General features: G+C 52.6%; 1 protein-coding gene across 6 annotated transcripts in view; it reads left to right on the forward strand.

Annotated features, from left to right (window-relative positions):
• VAV2 (vav guanine nucleotide exchange factor 2) overlaps nucleotides 1–18,395 on the forward strand; it is a 149,315-nt gene extending 130,920 nt beyond the window's left edge. For 2 of the 6 annotated variants that reach the window (XM_037400232.1, XM_037400234.1), the window contains 18 exons: nucleotides 2,428–2,514; nucleotides 4,252–4,337; nucleotides 4,596–4,728; nucleotides 5,419–5,433; nucleotides 5,868–5,977; nucleotides 6,580–6,681; nucleotides 6,787–6,875; nucleotides 7,589–7,605; nucleotides 7,968–7,989; nucleotides 9,282–9,409; nucleotides 9,628–9,702; nucleotides 10,311–10,363; nucleotides 11,097–11,213; nucleotides 11,321–11,408; nucleotides 11,495–11,618; nucleotides 12,607–12,693; nucleotides 14,717–14,871; nucleotides 15,539–18,395. In XM_037400232.1, the coding sequence (XP_037256129.1) occupies nucleotides 2,428–2,514; nucleotides 4,252–4,337; nucleotides 4,596–4,728; nucleotides 5,419–5,433; nucleotides 5,868–5,977; nucleotides 6,580–6,681; nucleotides 6,787–6,875; nucleotides 7,589–7,605; nucleotides 7,968–7,989; nucleotides 9,282–9,409; nucleotides 9,628–9,702; nucleotides 10,311–10,363; nucleotides 11,097–11,213; nucleotides 11,321–11,408; nucleotides 11,495–11,618; nucleotides 12,607–12,693; nucleotides 14,717–14,871; nucleotides 15,539–15,586 (1,536 nt within the window). In that variant the 3' untranslated portion in view covers nucleotides 15,587–18,395. The remainder of the gene's footprint in view (nucleotides 1–2,427; nucleotides 2,515–4,251; nucleotides 4,338–4,595; nucleotides 4,729–5,418; nucleotides 5,434–5,867; nucleotides 5,978–6,579; nucleotides 6,682–6,786; nucleotides 6,876–7,588; nucleotides 7,606–7,967; nucleotides 7,990–9,281; nucleotides 9,410–9,627; nucleotides 9,703–10,310; nucleotides 10,364–11,096; nucleotides 11,214–11,320; nucleotides 11,409–11,494; nucleotides 11,619–12,606; nucleotides 12,694–14,716; nucleotides 14,872–15,538) is intronic. The other 4 variants (XM_037400233.1, XM_037400235.1, XM_037400237.1 and 1 more) reach the window with 3 other exon arrangements.
• Nucleotides 18,396–20,188: the final 1,793 nt, after the last annotated feature.

A 20,188-nucleotide genomic window follows, 5' to 3' on the forward strand; every position in this document is an offset into this window, starting at 1 on the left:
CTGTGCCAGACTCGGCTCTTGTTTTTGCTAGGAGGGATCTGGAGGAACTCCAGATGTATCAGCAAGTTGGGAAGTATTGCAGGAACGGGAGCCTGTGCCTGTGTTTGTGCAGAGCATTGCCCGTACGCTGTTATCCAGGTGCTGCTTGGGAATCCTTTTATCCAAGTATTTTTTTTATTAAGGCGAAAATGTTCTCTGCACAAATGAAAACTGCTGGTGTCAAAATTTTCCTTTGTTTAAAGTTTTCGTGAGCTTTCAGCTGAAGCCCCCAAGATCTCAGGAAAACCATCAGCAACAAAAAATAAATTTATCCAAATGTTTTCTGACTTGGATACATCCCCCTCCCTGCACTCTCACACTGTGAGACCATCGTCAGCAGCATCTGACTTGAGACCAATCATTAGCTCCAGGTTTTCCCTCCAGAGAGCATTGCAGGATTCATCCCTGGGCTTGCTCCCACGTTCTCAGGTCACTTTGTTTTCTACCTCCGAGCCCAGCTTTTGTAACAGCACTGCATTTCCTAGCGCTTACATAACTTGGGTGACCTTTTCAGCCATTATCCCTGCAAGCCCGGCAATCTAAAGCCCATATGTAGGTCGCTTTAAAGTTAAGGTTGTTTGAAGGACGTTGCGTTCCCAGCCCACCGCTGCACAACACATCGCTGTGGCCTCAAACAAACACTGAACCCGGTGACACTTGTTAAACCCTGATTATGGCCTCCTAACGTGGCACCCACTGATGATGCTGCTAATAAATAACGGTATATATGTTCCGGCTGCACTGCAGGCTCAGCAATTTTTGCAGGGAGCTGCCAATAGCCATCAGTGAGGTTTCTCTGTTTCATCGCCCCATCACCGGGAGAGCGCGGGTGCAGGTCAGAGCACGCCCGGCTCAGCAGGGACATAGGAAGCCATGCGGTTTGGTTTTAATTGATCTGTAAACCAAGGTTGAACTTACAAGTAATGTTTTTCATCGCAAATCCAGCCTTTCTGTCTGCTGTGCGGGTAGGCAGCAGGCGTTGCTGCTGTCCGGGGCGAGCGCTGTGCAGGAGGGGTAAAGAGAGCGATGTTTCCCCAAAGGATTCACCTCCCTTTATTTTGCAGAGGGTTTCTCAAAATTTGCAAAAATTTGCCCCATTTGCATAAGGCAGGGGCAGGATTTGCCCCAAAAACTTGTGTGTGAGGGTATTTGGCCCAGGTACCAACCATCCACCTGCATGTGCAGAACTGAGCCCCCCAGGTGCTGGTTGGGGCAGGTTCCCAGTTGCATCCCGCAGCCCAGTTTGCACCTTGCTGTGCTGTTTCAGGTCACGCTTGGTCCTGGGATTTTGTTTCCCCTTTGTGGAGGGGTGGCCTGTTCAGCAGGAGAGAGCTGAGCTCAAGGCTCAGGCGTGAGGGAGGATGCTGCTTCATAAGGCTTTTGGTTTTGTCACTCTTCATAACCATCCCTGGGCTGTTTTGTGATGTTATAAGTATTGTCACGTAGATTTGTGATCATCATTTGTGATTAACCCTTCTGATGTTGGGAAGCTGAGGAAGGTCTGACCCGGAGGGGAAGTCTTAAAAAATCCCATGTTCAGATTTAATCCAAGTTGACAAGAGCTATTGTTGAGACAAGGAGGCAGGGAGCAGATAAGAAGCAAATGGGCATGGAAAATACTCTCTGAAGAGTGCAAGAAGTATTTTGGTGGAAGGGATAGGGTTCTTTCTCTTTGATGGGTTAAAATTTGGAATTTTTCAGGACAGAACAAGCTCCATCAGCTGTCTCCTTGTTTCATAACATAGCCCTTGTGTGGTGGGAGATGTTGGAGGCCCAGAGGTGTTGGAGATGGGGGTGCTATCTTGGAGTGTCCCTGGGAAGGACAGGGTGAGCATCCCAGCGCTCTCACTGGCTCAGGTGCAATCCGGAGCACCCAGGGAAGCAAGCTGGAAGCAAGTGGAACAGAGCCAGGTCAAGTGCTGTTCACAGCCAGCGTGCAGCCGGGTGCCCAAAGCAGTCACTTCCAGACATGGATGTTTTGACACCAGAGACTGTCTCACAGCTTTTGTATCCGGGGGGATGAAGGGAATTATGGTGATGAAGGCTGAGAGGGAAGGATGCTGCCAAGGCAGAGGTGCAAAGGCAGGGGATGCGTGGCTGCTCACCCCGGCTTTCACCAGGTAAAGCCATGGGTCGGGTTTGCTGTGCTGCACTGGATTCATGCATTGCCCTCTTCTGGGAAATTATAAAAATTGCAGGGCAATTTATATATAAAAATTCAGCAGTGCAAGCCCAAAAAGCCTGTGCTCACTGTGCCCGGGCTGCTGCTGGCATGGCTCTGAGGGCGGAGGAGTGCGGCGTTGGGGAGCTGGGGTCATGGGCTTTCTGCTCGGGTAAGGTACTAATTTAATCTGGAAAATAAAAATAAATATTTACTTTTCTTTTAAGGATTTGGCCATGTACATAAATGAAGTAAAGAGGGACAAAGAGACTTTAAAGAAAATAAGCGAATTTCAGAGCTCTATAGAAAATCTGGTAAGTTGGAAAATCCTCTTGCTCCCAAGTTTAATTCGATTATTATTAACATATCTGCTTTTTCTGTGCAATTACTGCTGAAGCTGATGTGCTACCCAAGAAAGATTCCCATGTGTTCAGACACTCCCTCGTCGCTGACAGGGTTGTTGCTGATGGTCCAGAGGTAATTGCTACGTTACAGAACTGATTGAGCTGTGATGGAGGGTGACTTTTCTTGGTGGTGTTACACGGAAAATGTTTCTCCAACTTTTTCTCATGTTGTTAGTGTAGGGGGACCCAAGAATTCCCCAAGTCAGCTGTGTCTGCTATTTAAAGTAGGATTTCTTTCACTGTTCAGAGGGCAGAGGTTAATTGAAAGTGCACCAAGGCTTCTTTCAGGGGAGAAGGGCACATGCACCTAATCCCCAGCATCTCAACCATGTACTTTAAGGAGAATCTCATCCTGCAGACTCCAGAGGTATCAAGCACTCGGTCCCATTACTGTGCATCAGCTGACCTGTGCAACCCACCACTCACTTCAGCCTCGAACAAGCCCATTAATTTAATATTCAGTGGCAGAGCTTCAGGCTAAGGAGCTTTTTCCCACATTTTCCGGGGGTGGGAGGGGAGGCCTGGGTGCAGCTGCTCTGCCGTCACGCTTTACGCTGGGGAAATGCAATCTGGGGGCTGACACCTGAGATGCTTCAGAAGGGCTGATGGAGGCGGAGGTGGGGGCTGTCCACCCCAAGGGCTTCCCAGCACCCCTGGGTTTGGGGGCTTGAAGCCTTGTCTTCATTTGAAAACAATGAACTTTTAATTGATGGTTATTTAACAGATGGAGACAAAGTCCTTAATTTTCAAGAGAAACCTGCAAAAATTCTCCAGTGGGATATGGGCCATTGCGGCTCACAGGTTTAGATTGAAGCAGTCGTGATAATCCTGATCGGTGCAAACAATCAGGCATCACGTTCCCTAAAAATGAGGACGTCACGGGGGCATGAAGCAGCCACTTCTCCTCCTTGCTGCAGCCAGAGAGCAGGTCTGACGTGCGGGAGATGAAGTGTTAGCAAAGAGGTCACTGCTGTCTGCAGACCAACCCCACAGATGTTCTGCTGGGGGTTTCCTTTCATTGCACCCTGCAGGACATTGTGGAGCGATCGGTGTGATGTATGCAGAGCTCACATGGTACGGCAAGGAAATAATTACGGGCTGTACACCCAGCTGTGTGAAATATTTATTTTCCTGACTGGTGGCGATGCTTCAGAATATTAACTTTTTTTCCTGCAAGAACTGTGTGAGGGGACTGATGCCTGTGGCTTGGCGGCCGAGCTGCCCCGAGCAACGTTTGCGAGGGCTTTAGAGCTGAATGTCAAACTGAGCAAAGCCTTGGGGTGGGTTCTAGCCTCCCCAAAATCTCCAGGCTTGCTTCAGGATGGGAATCAAAACTGGAAGAGCTCTGGTTCCGGTTTTGTAGAAACCCTTGGAACATAGCTTATTTTGCGGGAGTTTTGCTTTTTGGATCCCAAACCTTGCAAAAATGCTTTGACTGCTGAGCCTTGGCCCTGGGGTGCTGGTGCTGGAGCTCCACGGGTCTCCCGTGGTCCTGTTCCCGTGCTGGTGCCCAGGCTCCCCTTGGCGAGAGCGATGCTGTTCCCAGGAGCTGCAGCAGCCGGAGGCAGGGCTGGCGGGGGTTCCCACCTCTCCAAAGCACCGTCCCATCCCCGCCCGCGCATCCCAGCCCTGCTTTGCTTTCCGCAGCAAGTGAAGCTGGAGGAGTTTGGGAGGCCGAAGATCGATGGCGAGCTGAAGGTCCGCTCCATAGTCAACCACACGAAGCAGGACAGGTGAGCGAGCACTGGTGCCCAGTTTTCCTAGACTAAACGTGCCTTCATTTGGCGATTCCCCTTGTGCTTATTTATTTAGTTATCACCTAGAGTTGGACCGACAGGAACCACCATCAGAGTGGAATTGCAGCTCGGTTAGAGCAGCGAGCTGCGCTGGCTGGCATGCTCGGCACAGAGTTTTCCCAACACCTCCCCTGGAGCCAGGACTTTCCTGAGATGTTTAACTGGGTTCCTTGTTTATTTGCTTGCTTTGGGCAGGTATTTATTTTTATTTGATAAAGTGGTGATCGTCTGCAAAAGGAAAGGATACAATTATGAGCTGAAAGAAATTATTGAGCTGCTCTTCCACAAGATGACTGATGACCCTATGAATAACAAGGACATTAAGAAGGTAGGTGAACCAGGGATTAGCTCTGCTGGAGAGCGTTTTGGACCTGTTTCAGCCACTCCTTGGGTAGTACGTTCCCATTAACCTTTTAAAATAGAAACAGAGCTTGCAAAAAAGCTGGAAAATAAATGCTCAGCTTTCAGGGCAGCCTTACAGAGCATTGGGAAATGTTTATTAACGGGAGGCTGGGCTTGATCCTTGAATTCTATCCTTGCAAAACATCCCTGAAGAGGCTGGGATGACTGGGGGTAGGAGAGGGGAAGCTGCTCCCTGCTTGCTTGTGAGGGACCGGCGGGTCAGGTGGGGCGGAGAGGAGGGCAGGGAGGGAGGGTCCGTGCGGATGCTCTCACTCCCACGAGTCATGGGGTGGAGGAGCCTGGAAGGGCAGTGTGAGCATTGCCAACCAGCCTGCCAAATTGGTGCTCGGAGCACGGTTGCCACTGAAGAAACATAATGTTGCTGGTGGTTTGAGGCTTAGCCTGCAGCCATGAAGGAAAAACCTCCCAGCTATGGGTTTAGCAGAGACTCGTTAGCTTAATCCCTTTACATGCAATGAGGAGAGGTATTGTATGGATGGGATAAGTGATGCTGGGGTAAGAATAGCTGATTTTGCCACTTGGATGCTGAAGAAATGCTGCTAGCTTTGTGTTTTAATGAAATATATTTCCACTTTGCCTCTCCTATGCTTTCTAGTCTCATGGAAAAATGGTAAGCAAAGCACACAATTTTCTGTCGTGTTTTTCTGTGCAATGTTGCAATGAGACAGGCAGAACATATGTGCAGTGGGCAGGTCAGATGTTCCTCCTGGGCTGTCAGTTGCTGTCAGGGAGAAGTATAATGGCTGGGGAGGATCCACTGGAGCAGAAAAATCTGGGTTCTCTCATCTGCCACCATAAAATCCTATTTGGCCATATAGTGCCAGGCTGATTCAAGCATCGTTAGTTGCAGTGTGTTAGAGAAACACGGAGCTCTTCTTCCTCCTTCCCTGCTGTTACCTTTGCAAAGGTTCAGCAGCCCTTCAGAGGGGACAGGGCAGGCGCTGGGAGCAGTTATTAAGATGCCTGAATAGACATGCGGTGTGTTTTGCTGCTCAGGTGCTGGGAGCGCAGCAGTCTGACCAGCGCTCTCGTTTTCTCTTGCAGTGGTCATACGGCTTCTACCTAATTCACCTTCAGGGGAAGCAGGGCTTCCAGTTCTTCTGCAAGACGGAGGAAATGAAGAGGAAGTGGATGGAGCAGTTTGAAATGGCCATGTGAGCATGAGCCCTGGCATGCCGTGCCAAGCGTGGGGGAGCAGTGCCTTGGGCCAGCCGGTCACTGGAGAGCAGCTCTGATAGCAAAGCCCATGGTGGGGAAGTCCTGTGGGTGGGTCCCTGTGCCAAAGGAGCTTGGGTCCAGCATGAGATCCCCTACCCTGAGCATCTGCCCCAAAGCGTGGGTGGTGCACCTCTGATGCCACCTTGCCATGGTGTCTGGCCGTGCATGGAGCACTGCGCTGGGGCTGGAGGAAGGCGCTGCAGGGGGAGGGCTGCTTCTGCAGGGAGCCGGTCCTGAGCTGAGCAGGATTGGCCCTGTGCTGGCTGGTCTGGGCTGTTGATTGACTCGGGCAAGGGCCAAATCCATGAACATTCTCCCAGGCGAAGGTTGATGGGCAAAATCCTCTCTCCGCCCAGTCAAGCCCTGAGTCTCCTTTCACACTTGATTTCATATCTGTCCATGTGGTTTCCAAACTTGAAATGCAAACAGCGTTGACTGAAATGCAAACAGCGTTGACTGATATTTAAACAGCAGCTGCTGTGACAGGTCACGTGGCTCGTAGGGACAGGTTGATAAACCCCCTGGTCCTTTTCCTTAGGTCCAACATAAAGCCAGAGAAAGCCAATGCAAATCACCATAACTTTCAGATGTACACATTTGAAAAGACTACCAACTGCAAAGCCTGCAGGATGTTCCTCAGGTGAGCAGCATCCTTCCAGCTTTTCTGCATCTGCATTAAAATACGGATAGAAAATCTCAAAAGTTGAGGCTGAATTAGGACTCTCTGACCTCTTTCTTTGTGCAGAGGAACCTTCTACCAAGGCTATCTTTGCCCCAAATGTGGAGCGGGTGCTCATAAGGAGTGCTTGGAGATCATTCCTCCCTGCAAGATCGGTGAGTTCTGTCACATCACGAGCAGCTTGCACCGAGGAGGTGGCTCTGTAAAGCACTGACGTTTGTTAATGCATAACAAAATCTAAATACACTCCCAGCCACCTCAACGGCTGTAATTCATGTTGGCTGGTGGTTTAAAAACCCAACCAACCAATCCACCAACCGCCTACTGAAGCCAAGAGTTGGATCCCACGTGTGTCGGGATGGCAGCAGCTCCGTGGTACCATGTGGGGTGTGCCCAGCCCGTGTGCTGGGAGGGTGTTTAAGAGCGATGATGAGTTCTTTATCAGAAGATGATGGTTAGGGCAAGTGGGATTGCATTTCTGATGAGGAGAGACCTCATCTCGGGGTCCCAGACACCCCATAGTACAGCAGAAACTGATGTTCTTGGTCTAAATTGAGCTGACCTGGAGCTGGTCATTGCAGGGACTGTCACAGGGTGGCTTCGGGGAGGTTTTGGGTGGGGAGTGGAGGGAGGAAGGAACAAAAGCACGGAACTTTGTGCAAGTGAGAAAATGTCCTTGTCTGGCTCAAGTCCCTCCCCGGGTCTTCCCACCCAGTGCAGAGCGATGACCTGAGTGACCCCAGCTTTGTGCTTCCTCCATCAAGTTGAACACTGGTGCTGGGTTATTGATACCCACAGCATCAAGAGAAACAGAAAGTGGGGTTTGTTGCCTGTTAAATTAACCACGTATTTTACCAATCTCTTGCAGGTTCTTCGGCAGACCAGGTACATTGTTTGCTGGCCCTTTTCCCGCATCCCCCTCTGCCTTGGGCAGAGCCTGTATCCTTGCCCGGTCTGGGTGCAGGCAGCTTGTGGGAAAGCCAGTGCCCTCCTTGGGGGAGTCCCAGCAATCTGGGGGGTAGGACTAGAGACCGATGGCGGCTTCTCCAGCCCAAAACTGGCCTGGTTTGTGCAGCACCACAGCCCTCGGGAGGTGTCAGCACCCAGCTGGGGCGAGCACCGTGGGCTGGGAAGTACTGGGGTGGTTTTGGGAGAGGGTTTCTCATCCTGGTGGCTTCAGGCGGGTGTTCATGGAGAGAGCTGAGACCACTGTGTTCTCATGGAGACTTTTTCCTCTCTCTTTGCAGGATTCACTGGGTGCTGGACCTGGTAAGGGCATTACTGTATTGCAGGAGGGCAAGTAGGGATAAGCATTCTGCATGTGGCTGCAGGTGTCCCTAATATTGAGCATGTGGGAGGGGGAGGCGCTTTCTGAAACCAGAAAGGAGCATTAGGAGCTGCAGAAGGGTCCTGCGCAGCCCTCACGGCAAGCGATGGGGAGCCGAGGTCTCTCCATCCCTGTTCCCTGGAGCAGCAGGTCCCCGTGCGGAAAGACCCAGCTCATGCCCAGGCTCAGCCCTTGCCCGCTGCAGCTCCAGCACCGCATCGCTCCTTTGGGTGCCTTCGTGCCCCTGGCCTGCTCTGCCGTGTGAGAAAAGCTTCTTCACACCCCACCAGTAGTCGAGGAGAGCCCGGCGAATTTCCTTGTGCCACACGGTCCTTCAGAGCAGACCAGGCGCGTCCTGACAGGGAGGGTTGGTGGTGATGGGGAGCATCTCCCTGCCTGGTGCTGCAGGGATGTGCGGCTCCAGCCGCTGCCCTCTGGTGGGGCCCTTAGTCGTGATGGTTACCACAATATTTTTTTCTTTTCTTTTGATTTAAAACCAGCTTAGAGGAGTGCTGGGCCTGCCCTGCCCATGCTCTGGCTCGAAGGAGAGGGAACAATTTGTTTTTGTGCTTTTTCTGATGAAAGCAAGCCAAGCCTGGCAAAAGAAACCTGAATCAAATTGGTGGTTAAGGAAAAAAAAAAAAAAAAAGACAGAGTGCTCTCGCTGGGCAGGGAGAGGCAGAGGTGGGGAAACATTCTGAAGATAAACACTGTGGTTTTAGTGCAGCTGGGGAAGCTTATTTAAAGTGCAGTTGTTAGCAAGACAGCTGGACTTCGACTGAGAGCTTCAGGGGCGTTTGGGTCCCAGGTCCAGCTGAAACTCCGTGCAAGCCAAGTGTTCGCTGGTCCCTTTTGCAATCACGGATGTCACCGCTGAACCCGGCGGGGTTTGGTGCTGGCCGGGCATCGCCTAACAAGAGCCAGTCTGCCATGGCAGGGTTCAAGTCCAGGTGCAGGGCTGGGGGTCGGAGCTTTGGCTTGGCTCGGTCCTTCATGGGTTTAATTTTGCTCAGGGAACTCAGTCTAAACTCACATGTAACTATGGGAGCCAGGACTGTTTGCTGTGGGCACCGTCCCTTTCTGCTTCCATGGTTTCTGCCCCCCAGTCCTGCCTGCTGGTGCCATTAGATGTGTGGTTCACAGGATAAGGAACAACAGGCTTCGGGAGGGGTGTTTTTGTTTTGGTTTTGCTTAACAGGGACTAGGTGATGAAACTGTTTTGCTTCTCTCCCAGGTCCTAAAATGGTGGCGGTTCAGAATTACCACGGAAACCCAGCTCCCCCTGGGAAGCCGGTGCTGACGTTTCAAATTGGGGATGTGATTGAGCTGCTGAGGGGGGACCCCGACTCGCCGTGGTGGGAGGTGAGAGTGATTCCCCTGGGCAGTTTCCCAGGACGCTTTAAACCAGTGACTTCTGCATTGTCCCTTTTATTTGTGGGCTTTCCTGGAGTGTGGGCATACGCCTAGGTTTGGGAGCTGGGGGGTCTGCGAGGAAGTTTGGCACCTGTCCCCATCCCTGCACGGCAAAAGCATTGCTCCCCTGTGCATATCCCAGTCTGATACCTGGCTTGGCTTTGCAGGGGCGGCTGCTGCAGACGAAGAAATCGGGTTATTTTCCCAGCTCGTCAGTAAAGCCCTGCCCCGTGGATGCAAGGGTAAGTGCCACAGAGATGGAGGTGGGAGCACTGGGGTGGGCGCTGGGGGCTGTCACGGGAGATGCTGCTCCCCTGGTGCCTGTCGTGCTTCTCAGCCTTCTGCTTGAGATCTTGGTCCCTCCAGTACGTCCTGGCCCTTGAATGAGGCCTTTTACTGTGGCTGGCTTAGCAGGGAAGTGGATCCATCATCCCATGGTTGCCAGTGTCTGGTCAGGCTGGTGTCAGCCCTGTTCCCAAGGCTGGGGTTGGTGTGACCAGGTCGGGGCTCTGTTCCTCTTCGGTGGGGCTGACTCAGGAGCAGAGTACTTGAGGATCGGGCACAGTATGGGAAAAATACACTTTTATTTTGTTACTGTGTTTTGTAATGCTGTCAGCCGCTTCCCAATTAAAAAATGTTCAGGTAAATGAAAAAAAAATGCAGCATGCTTATCACAGCTGGGAGGCTGAGGCAGCAATGCTCAGCTGCAACACTGCCCTCCCTCGCCCAAGCCAATAATTCAGAAACAGCTTGGCAGATGAAAACCCTCCCGCTGGAGGAGCATCTCGCATGTGATCTCCAGCCCGATGAGATGCCGGCTCCTCAGCAATAAGCAATGCTCTCTTTGCAGCCTCCCAACAGCCGGCCGCCCTCGCGGGAGATAGACTACACGGCGTACCCGTGGTGAGTCGCCCTGTTGGGCACGACCTGCCTGTGGCTGTAAAGATACATCGCCCTTACCTTTTAATTGTTAAATGATCGGGAATCCACTGTAATAATGAATTATGAATGCAGGTGAGCAATGCTTTGTATCCCACCTATGTATCCCATGTGGCCATGGGGCATTTGGGTGTTGAAACCTGGTGCAACCCTCGCAGCATCGGTGTGGGTTTCTTCACTTGTGGAGAGGGTCAGAGGCATAAGGAGAGGTGCTGGTTTCTCTTCCCATTTTCTGTGGGTTTTGTTCCCAGAAAACTTTTTTGGGTGGAAGGAAGCAACTCTTGCCTTGGTGGGAGAGGCTGCACTTAGCTTGCCTCCTGCTCCTTTCCTCCAGCTCCAGCCAGGTTTGCAAATCCGTGAGTCTAAATTATCCCACTCCCTAGCTCTTGCTGAAGCCTTGTTTACCTGGGGACCGATTCCCAGTTAGTGGGATTTTCTAGGTGCAAGACCCTTCAAAGGGAAGAGGTTGCACTCTGCATCGCCCACCCTCCCTGTGCAGCAGCTCAGCAGCTTCTTGCGTATCTTGCTTGGGACACGTTCCTTTGTGCTCATGAAGTTTTGGATGAGCCCTGTTTCTCGATTTGCCTTCTCAACCTTCATGCCTTTAAAAAAAGATGTATCTTTTTGTCTGAAGTACGCCTATTTTAAAGATGCACTTGCACTTTTAGTTGATTAATTAATTAGCCTCTGGGCTCAGGTTCGCAGGGAACATGGAGCGGCAGCAGACAGACAACCTGCTCAAGTCTCATGTCAGCGGCACCTACCTGATCCGGGAGCGGCCGGCTGAGGCCGAGCGCTTTGCCATCAGTATTAAGTGAGTAATACTTCATGTAGTAATTTAGTATTACTTGCTCATGGAGGATGAGATGGGGCTGGAGCCTGTGGCTGTGTTTCCTTGAGTGCCTTTGCTGCCGTTCACAGGTTCAACGAGGAGGTGAAGCACATCAAGGTGGTGGAGAAGGACAACTGGATTCACATCACAGAAGCCAAGAAGTTTGAAAGCCTGCTGGTAGGTTTTTGTAGAGTGTGCACGCTGTCCCTGCAAGTCATGCAGAGGACGGTGGAGACAGCTGGGTGCCTGTCCATCCTTGCCAGGAGCTGGTCGAATACTACCAGAGCCACTCGCTGAAGGAGAGCTTCAAGCAGCTGGACACAACGCTGAAATACCCCTATAAGTCTCGGGAGCGCTCTACCTCCAGGACCTTCACCCGCTCTCCAGGTAAAACCCAGCGAGCGGGTGTCCTGAAACTTGTGATGGAAAATCTCACCCTTTCAGCAAGGTGTCGGAGCACCATCTGGACCAAGGGATTTATGGCTTTGCTGTAGGGCTTGAGAAGTCTCCTGCTTGGCTGGTGGCATTTTGAGGATGGGTCTTACAGGAGATGGTGGGGAACAGAGGGGTTCGGCCAAGCTGGGGCTGGCTGGCACTGCTCCTCTCAGCTTGTGCAGTTCCATGGAGCGGATGCAGCCTCCCAGAGAGAGCTTTTTGCTGGGGGAGGCTGGTTTTCCCTCCTGTGGTTTTGCACCCTGTGCTCAGGGGTGGTTTGCCACCCCCTGGTCCTGCCAGAACAGGAGCCGTGGCTGCAGGGGCAGCCCATCCTCCTGCGGGTAGTGAGCAGAGGTGTGATGCTCTGTTAGCGGGATGTCTCGTGTCTTCCCTGGCCGTGTGAGTTTTTGTGCATGTGTGTTAATGGATGCAGTTCCAGTGTGACTTGTGATGGTTTGAATCCCAGTGGGACTCCTTTAATGGAGGTGATGGGAGGAACGGTAAGTCTGTGCCTAAAATAAAAAAAAAATAAATAAAATATCAAAACAAATGGAAAGCAAAAGGTGCATTAGTGCAAAACGTTCCATTTTGTCTAAAAGCCTGAGTGCAGAAATGGCTTTGTGGGGGAAAATGCATTTTAAAAAAAACCTTTTTCCATGGTGTATTTAAAAAAGAGTACCAAAGGAAGATAGTTTTTAAAAGTTGATTAAGTATCCCTTATCATGAAATACAACTCTAGGATGACTTGTGAGCCCCTACACTGGCTGTGGGGCTGTGGTTGGACCTGCCACCAGCTCCAAGCCCCTGTGCAAGCCCTTCTGCATGCTTTGCCCCACGTTTCTCCGTCACCTTTTAAAGCATTGTGCATTATAATATTTTTTTTAATTTCCTTTTTAATGCGTGTTCTGCCTCTTTCTGTTTCTCTCTAACCTCTTTGCAGCCTCCTGCGCTTCCTACAACTTTTCTTTTCTCAGTCCTCAGGGCCTCAACTTTTCTTCTCAGAGCTCCTCCAGTCCCTTCTGGTCAGGTACCAGTGCCTCTCCCCAGTGGAGAGACCTGCCACCTTCCCCAGGCTGCAGCATCCCCAGCTTGAAAGCCATCAGTGGCGGGACCTGTGGGGTCCCCACTGTCCCTCCATCACTCACAGGCAGTTCAGGGGGTCCCTGGTGCTGCCCTGGGGCACAGCCTGGAAATAATGAACCATGGCTTGGCTGGAAGCCAAACACACTCCCCCCTCTCGCCAAAATCAAGGCAGGGAGAAGATGGAGTTGTCGCTATTTGAGCAAGGGGGCTAAAATTAATGAAAAAGTGAATCGAGCGCATTGGGATCTCATGATGTACTTCAAGCTTGACCTGCTAATCCCGTGTGTTTCACCGAACGAGCATTGGCATCACACCGTCTTCCAGACTGTTTCTCCTTGCTGTACAAGGAGAACATCTCAATGTCCGGCAGTTTTTGAGCTCTGGTATCTGAGGCTGCCCAGGAGACCCTTGCTGAGGAGGCGGGGGGGATCCTACGGTGCCAAATGTGTTTTGGGGCTCAGGCTCCCTGCAGAGAGTGCAGCAGTGCTCTGGCCTTTGAACTCCATTATCAAATGCGTTACAGGCTGGTGTCTTCCTCCCTGTTCGGCAGGGATCAGGGCAAAACCGTGCCAGTTCATTTCTTCCTGTTTAAGCTTTTACCTTTCAGTATTTTCTTTAGGCTGGACAGGGAAAATCATCAGCAAAACCCCACGTGCTTTCCTTAGTGCCGTGTTTGGGAGGAACACTTAACTATTCAAGGTATTAGAACATAATTCTGGGAATTTGGGATGCTTTAACTGCATAGAAAGTATTGCAGAAAGCGATTTGTGTAGCAGTGGGCTCTGAACAAGCTCCTGATGAAAGAGTTCAAAGCTGCCGTGATTCTCGCTCCGTTCTCCGGCCTGGCGAGGACGGACGAGCCCTTCAGTGATTGCACGTTGTGTGTCTGGACCGTCTCCATCGCCATCCTCATCTCCTTCCATTTTGAGAGCTGAAAACCTGGGCAAAGCTTTTCCTCAAACTTAGTTCAACCTTGGTTTGCAAACTTTTAAAATTGAAATGAATCCTTGAAAGTCCTGGGACAAAAAGAATAGCTTCAGCAAAACACAGTGTCCCTTCAGGGTGGCGTTTTTCTGCAGACTTCAGAGGAGGTGTGTTTTTCTCCTCCTGTGTCCATCCCATCCCTCCCACCATTGCTGTCCAGCCCTCCTTCCCGCTGCCCAGTCACTGGGGCAGGGAAGCCGAGCACTGCCCCTGCCCTTCCTCCCTCACTGCTGCTCCTCCTTGTGCCTCCCCGAGCATCCCCTGCCTGAAGTGATGGAGATCCATGGGGCTGGGCAGTGCCGGTGCCACCGGCGGTCAGGTCCCAGGCTGGCTCACAGGGCTTCTCATAAGCTGTTGGTCAGCGTTAGGGTTTTCAGGGTGCTTCTGCACCTTCTGGTCTGTAATGGGACCAAGTTTCCAAGGGCCCTGGCTGCTCCCTGGCAGGGGCAGGAGCCGGGAGGGTACCGGGTTAACAGCTTGTTCCTCTTTATGGCAAAACACGCAGGTTTTGCTCGGCATCTCTAGGAGGATCCAATCCCAGTGACTCGGTTTTTGAAGTAGTTTAAATACAAGTTGATTTGTGAAATCTTTTGCTGAGGTGCAGCAGCCAGATCTGACATTGATAGCAGAACAGGATTTTCCCATTATTTTGTTGTTAATGATTGTGTATTCCTGTGAAATCTTTTACTTTGCCACCTTCTCACAAAAGTGCCCTTCACCCCAGCCATCCCCACCAAGCCCCTCTTGGGCTCTCCTGGTCAGCAGAGAAGGTCTTCCCAAGCCCACAGAGCTCTTTAAAGCCCAGCAGGAATCCAGTTTAACCCTGACCGGCCCAGTCTGTGCGGGGCTGAGCAATTCGGATGCAATGGGAGCCAGCACTGCAGTGGAAAACCCAGGTTGAACCTCACCAAGCTTTCCCCAGGCTTCGGCCAGTCCCGTGTGGTGGGGCAGCTCCCGACACCCTCTGCTTTGTCCCCTCACAGTGTTCACCCCACGGGTCATAGGGACGGCGGTGGCACGATACAACTTCGCAGCGCGGGACATGCGGGAGCTCTCCCTGCGAGAGGGTGATGTGGTGAAGATCTACAGCAGGATTGGCGGGGACCAGGGATGGTGGAAAGGGGAAACCAACGGAAGAGTGAGTGTATCGATAATGTCCTGCCCCGTTTCTGCAGCACATGGTCCTCCCCACTCCCAAGCTGCCCAGCTGGAACGCAGCATGTTGCCAGGACAGCAAAGGGCAGGGGTACACATCCCGCTCCCTCTTTTTCTGGCTGGTGGGTAGGCTGCCATCTCGTGAGAGCCACCGCTGTGCTGCCGTTGGTGCTGTGTGACAGTGACATGCCGTGCCCAGTGCGTGCAGGCAGGTGGGAGCGTGCGGTGGGCAGATGGGCACGCCAGCGCGGGGGATGGCCTGCTCTGCTCTTCCTTAAACCTGGGGAATTTATGCACAAGTGGCTCTGCAGATGAAAGGCTCAGCGTCCTGGGGGAAAAGCAGCAGGCTGGTGGCTTGACCTGGTGTCCCACAGAATTTATATCACTGGGGACAGATTCTTCATGCCCTGATCCCTTATATATTACAGATAACTCATGTATCCGAGGCAATGTGTAGTTGGTAGCTCCATTGCAAATTAGGGTAATGACTGCACCGCCATCACCGTCGTGCACCGGGATGTGGGCACATCCAGCACCATCCAGATGGCTCAGAGGGAACAGCCCCTGGTGGCAGGGAGATAATCCGGGTGATGGGACAGCACATCCCTTGAGCTCCCTAGTCTCCATCTCACTCTCCGCTTCTCCAACAGGTTGGCTGGTTTCCCTCGACGTATGTGGAAGAGGAGGGGGTGCAATGACTGCGGGGATGTGTGATGGAAAGTTGTCAAGAGCCCAGAGCGAGCTGCTGCAGACCGTGCACACTTGTCCCAGTGCCCGCGGCTCCTGGTGGGACGCGGCCGGGCGCCTCCCGGGACTGCTCTCGCAGACTCTTTAGCAACCCGTTCCTCTGTACAGTGTGTGTGTGCGCGCATCGGGGCCGCCGCCGGCCTCGCTTCTCTTACATGTATAGAAGATTGATGGTCTGTGGGATGACGTTCGTGTAGCAGCTGCAGAAAAGTCCCGGGAAAGCCGCTCTTCCCTGTATGGACAGAGCTGAGAGACTCTGTGCGGTGCCCACCTGAGGATGGGGTCCAAAGCCCTTTTAGTAAAGGTGTTTTAAAAGCCACCATGGTGATGGTGGTGGGAGGGTGGCTGAAGGTTGGCACCTGGGCTGGTGCCTGGGTGCGCCAAGGTGAGAGTTTGGGAGTTTCTAAGGGGAGGGAGCGACTCAGCCCCGAGGAGACGACGCGGCCCCCCTGCCACGCCGCCGGAGTGGGTCCCCCAGGTCAGGATTTCGGCAGTCTCCCTGGCAGCCGTGCAGCAGCGCCCAGCAGCATCATGCTGCAGCCGGGGTGAGGGGACAGAGCGGGGGCACCTGACCCGGGAAGAGGAAAGAGCTGTTGCTCGTCTCTGAAGGATGCCAACTGTGAAACCAGCATGTTTTCACCATCACACTTTGGCTGGAAGTGGACCTCCAGGTCAGACAGGAGGGGAAAGACCCGCTTTGGCATCCCAAGCCAGTTTTCCCTACAACCACCATCAGTCCCACCAGCCTTGCTGTGGGCAGAGGGGCAGCCTGGGGAGCAGACTGGTCCCACTGGTGAGCTGGAGGGCTTGGCACATTGCAGGACTGGAGATGTGCTTTGCCACACAAGGGGTTTGGAGGCCACTAAGGCACCAGGTACACACTGAGGAGCATACATCCGTGGCTCTGTCCTGCCCTCGCTCCCAGCTTGGTCCTGTTGTGGGAAGGACCTCTCCGAGCCAGGCTGATTTTTCTTGCAGCCGTGACACCATCCCACCTCACTGAGCTCAGGGCGGCGAACCCACAGGAGTAAGGGCTATGGTATCAACTCGGTTTCTCCCACTGAGTTGTGAAAGCATCTCTTCTTCCCCAGCTGTGTGCACTTTTGGGGGCTGTGAGCATTGCGCCCTCTCTTCCTCCCACAGGCTGTTTCTACTGCTGCTGTCAAGTAAAGGTCTCTCTGTGTTGGCGTTGCCGCTGTGTCCCAAGCACCGTCTGTCCGAGTCTGGTCCTTCCAAAGTGCAGCCCCTGTGGTTGGTAGGCAGAGCTGCTGGGTGGAAATCACAGCCATCATCTTCTGCCGGGTACTAGCTTTGCTTTCCCAGCTCTGGAGTTTCCATCCAAAGCGCAGATGTGAACAAATTATTTGTGCGAGCGTGTGACAGGGAAGAACATCCCTCTGTCCGATATCTGAGCCCCAAGAGGTGCCCTCCAGCCTCTCTGATAAGTGACATCTCGAACTGGTACTTCCATGCCTGGACGTTGTTCCCCTGGTCCTGCCTTGGAACACCGTGTTCCCGGTGTCAGCTCTCAGCATCGCGCTGGCACAGGTCTGGGAGATGCCAGCGTTGGGTGGGTGAGCGGTGCTGATGCCCTCGGTCCCTGGCACAGGGGTGCCACGGCTGCTCCGAAGCCTTGCCGCAAAGGGAGCCGCAGTGCCCTGCTCGGGATAATCAATGGAAGAGATTTGGGCTCTCCAGGAAAGCGGGAAGATGTTAACCTGGAAATTAAATGTTGCTCAGTGACAAGCCCAGAGCCATCCTACTTTGCTGCCCATTCCTCCTGGAGCCCTGCGACTGCCGCCGCTTTCGGTGCCGTGTGGGGAGTGGGGTGGGTGTCGCTGGGGTTTGGCAGGGGCAGATGCCCACGGGGGGTTTCACTTGGAGAGGTGATGGGGACACAGAGGGGCTCGGGGCTTTCCTAAGGTACTGTTTGGTGCTAACCACTGCCAGCTCGGGGTACGCTCACGGGGGGCAGGCAGCAGGGAGCTGGCCATGCCCTGCTTCTCCTGTGCAAGGGGTCCTGCTCCCACGCCAGTAGCTGCTGGGGCTGAGGGTGTGTTCAGGGTGGATGGGACGCACGCACCCGAGACAAACTCACAATGGCTCGTGTTATGCCTCAGATCCTAAAGCCTTACATGACCCTCCTTAAAGTGGCCGATTTTGTATGGCAGCAAGGGTATCCCCTCTGGAAGAGCACGTCCTCCATCATGGGGACTGTGGCACCGTCTCTCCTTTATGCCCCAAAAGGATCCCCAGCTGCCTGCGCTCCCTCCCAGGCCTGCCAAATCTGCCCTCCAGAGAGCTCTCCTTCTTGTGTTTACTGTTGTAAGAAACTTGTTAAAAAGATTGTTTTGTTTGTAAGTAATTATTCAGCCATTTGCCACAATATATATCTGTGAATAAGAAAGGGAAATGTTTTTTTATGATGGTGAGAAAGTTGTATATATATTTTAGTTCATCGCAGATCATTCAAAATTGCAATGGGATACGTTGGAAAATAATATGTAAATTCCTTGGGTTTTTCCTTTGCACTGCACTAACTGGGGTGGGGTGGAGGGGGGTTAAAGATAAAACTGTTTGTTTATGGAATAGTTTATAGCTGGGAATTTGGAAATCATTTGGAGTAGCTTGTAATGCTGGAATAGAAACTTTAGCTGCTACTTAGAAACCCTTTTGCATGTGGTTTTTCCAGACCTTTTTAAGTTACAATACATCAAAGTAAATTCCACAATGAAAAAATAAAGTGTAATTTTGCTGATAGGTTTTTTTTTTCCAGCCATGGTTTTTACTGTGCCAGAGGCTCAGGCTTGTGTCGGGTTTCTTGTCACTAAACCCCCTTCAGCTGCGCTGGGGACGGAGGGGTGGCTTGCCTTTTCGATTCCTGCTGTGAACCGTGAATGTTCCCTTCCAAAATTCAGAGTAGGTCCTTCCTGCGGTGCCAGATAGGGCTCTTTGACCACTTCCCTGCTGGGTTACTTCTTGTTCCTGGAGCAGCTGCCTCTCATGCAGTTGTCCCACGCTCCTGCCGGGTGGATTTCCTGGGGCTCCTCTCCGTGCCTGAGCGGAACCGCTGCGGAGTAAGAGAAGGAGGATGGTTTTCCATGGCTTTTAGTCACTCACAGGTATCATATTCCAGAATCCCACTTGGCACCGCATGCAGCAGCGTTTTCCAGAGCAATAAAAGAAATTGCACATTTACTTATAAAATACCTGAGGCATTGCTGGAGTTTTTACCCCAGAGCAGAGACACGGAGATGCCTCTGGGAGCTGCCGTGTCATTTAATTATGAATATTAATTTTTTTCTGCTGTTGGATCCCCGCTGCTTTCTCCTTCTCAGTTCAACTTTCTCAGGGTCAGCTGAAGGGAGCTATAGCAAGGAGGAGAGGTGTTTTACCCAGAGAAGCAGGACATGAGCTGGGCACTCACTTTGGGATGCTGCTTTGGAAGGATGCTGCTCAGCCAGGTATTTAGCTTTGGCCAAGGTGATGGCCCCTACCTGGGATAAACCCTTTCCCTGTTGTTGCTGTTCAGTCTAGGGAAGCTTTCCAACATGCACCGTGTATTAACCATATGTGTATTTATATATGCACCATGTATATAACCAGGTACCAGGTTTTGGTACCTGGGGCCTCTTCTGCTGGTGGTAAGCATTGGCTCAGCACTGAGTGGGTCAGGCATCACCATCTGATGCCCATGGTATGGCTGGGCTGCAGAGATGCAGCATGAGAGCTTGGGACTGACTGATGGCTGCGAGAGCAGGTAAATGAAAAATTTGCTTCCATGCAAGGTCCTGCCTCCAGGGTCAGCCCTGCCACCCCAGGGGCTGGCTCTGCCAGGGCAGCTGGTGGCATTTAATCCTCGAGGGGTGGTTGGAGCCGGCAGCACTACAGGTGGGTGCCCTGGCAGCTGGCTTTGCTCGGCTCCATGCCTAACCCCCCAGCCGGGGTTTGAACCAGTGCCAGGTCTGGTGCCTCGGGGATAAATGGGGCATTTGTCTGCCGTGCCCAGCCACAGCCAGGTGCTGTAACCAGACTAGAGGCAGCATTCCCAGGGGCATTAACGGGAGAATAAATCTCCAGCTATGACCAGCACAGCTGGCTCCAAGCCCTGCACAGACCCTAGCCTGCCCCAGGACGGGGGGACGCACCAGACACAGGTTTTCTTTTTATTTTACTTACTATGATTTTTATTTCCTACCCCCCACCCCCACCCCCCCCAACAGCAGCTGCTGACAATCACCTGCATTAGCCAGGCTAATGGCTTGCCAGGGCACTGCCTCTGCTCTGAGCAAACATGGTGCTGGGGGTGCTTGCATTTGCTGGCTGCCCTCTGCAAACACCAGGTCTTGCTCCATGCTGCAGTGTGACAGACACCCTGCAATGTCCCTGTGGCTGGGCCCTGAGCACGCCCCGCAGTCCCGGTGGCCTGTGGCTGGCCAGCACGTGGCCACCTCCCTCTGCCACCTCGGCTGGTCCATGCTGCCAGCAGGCGCGTCGGCTGGGTGCCAGCTCCTGTGCCGCCCAGCTTGATGGACCCCAAAACAAGAGTCCAA

This window comes from Falco rusticolus, chromosome 9, assembly GCF_015220075.1.
Source record: "Falco rusticolus isolate bFalRus1 chromosome 9, bFalRus1.pri, whole genome shotgun sequence".
NCBI lineage: Eukaryota > Metazoa > Chordata > Aves > Falconiformes > Falconidae > Falco > Falco rusticolus.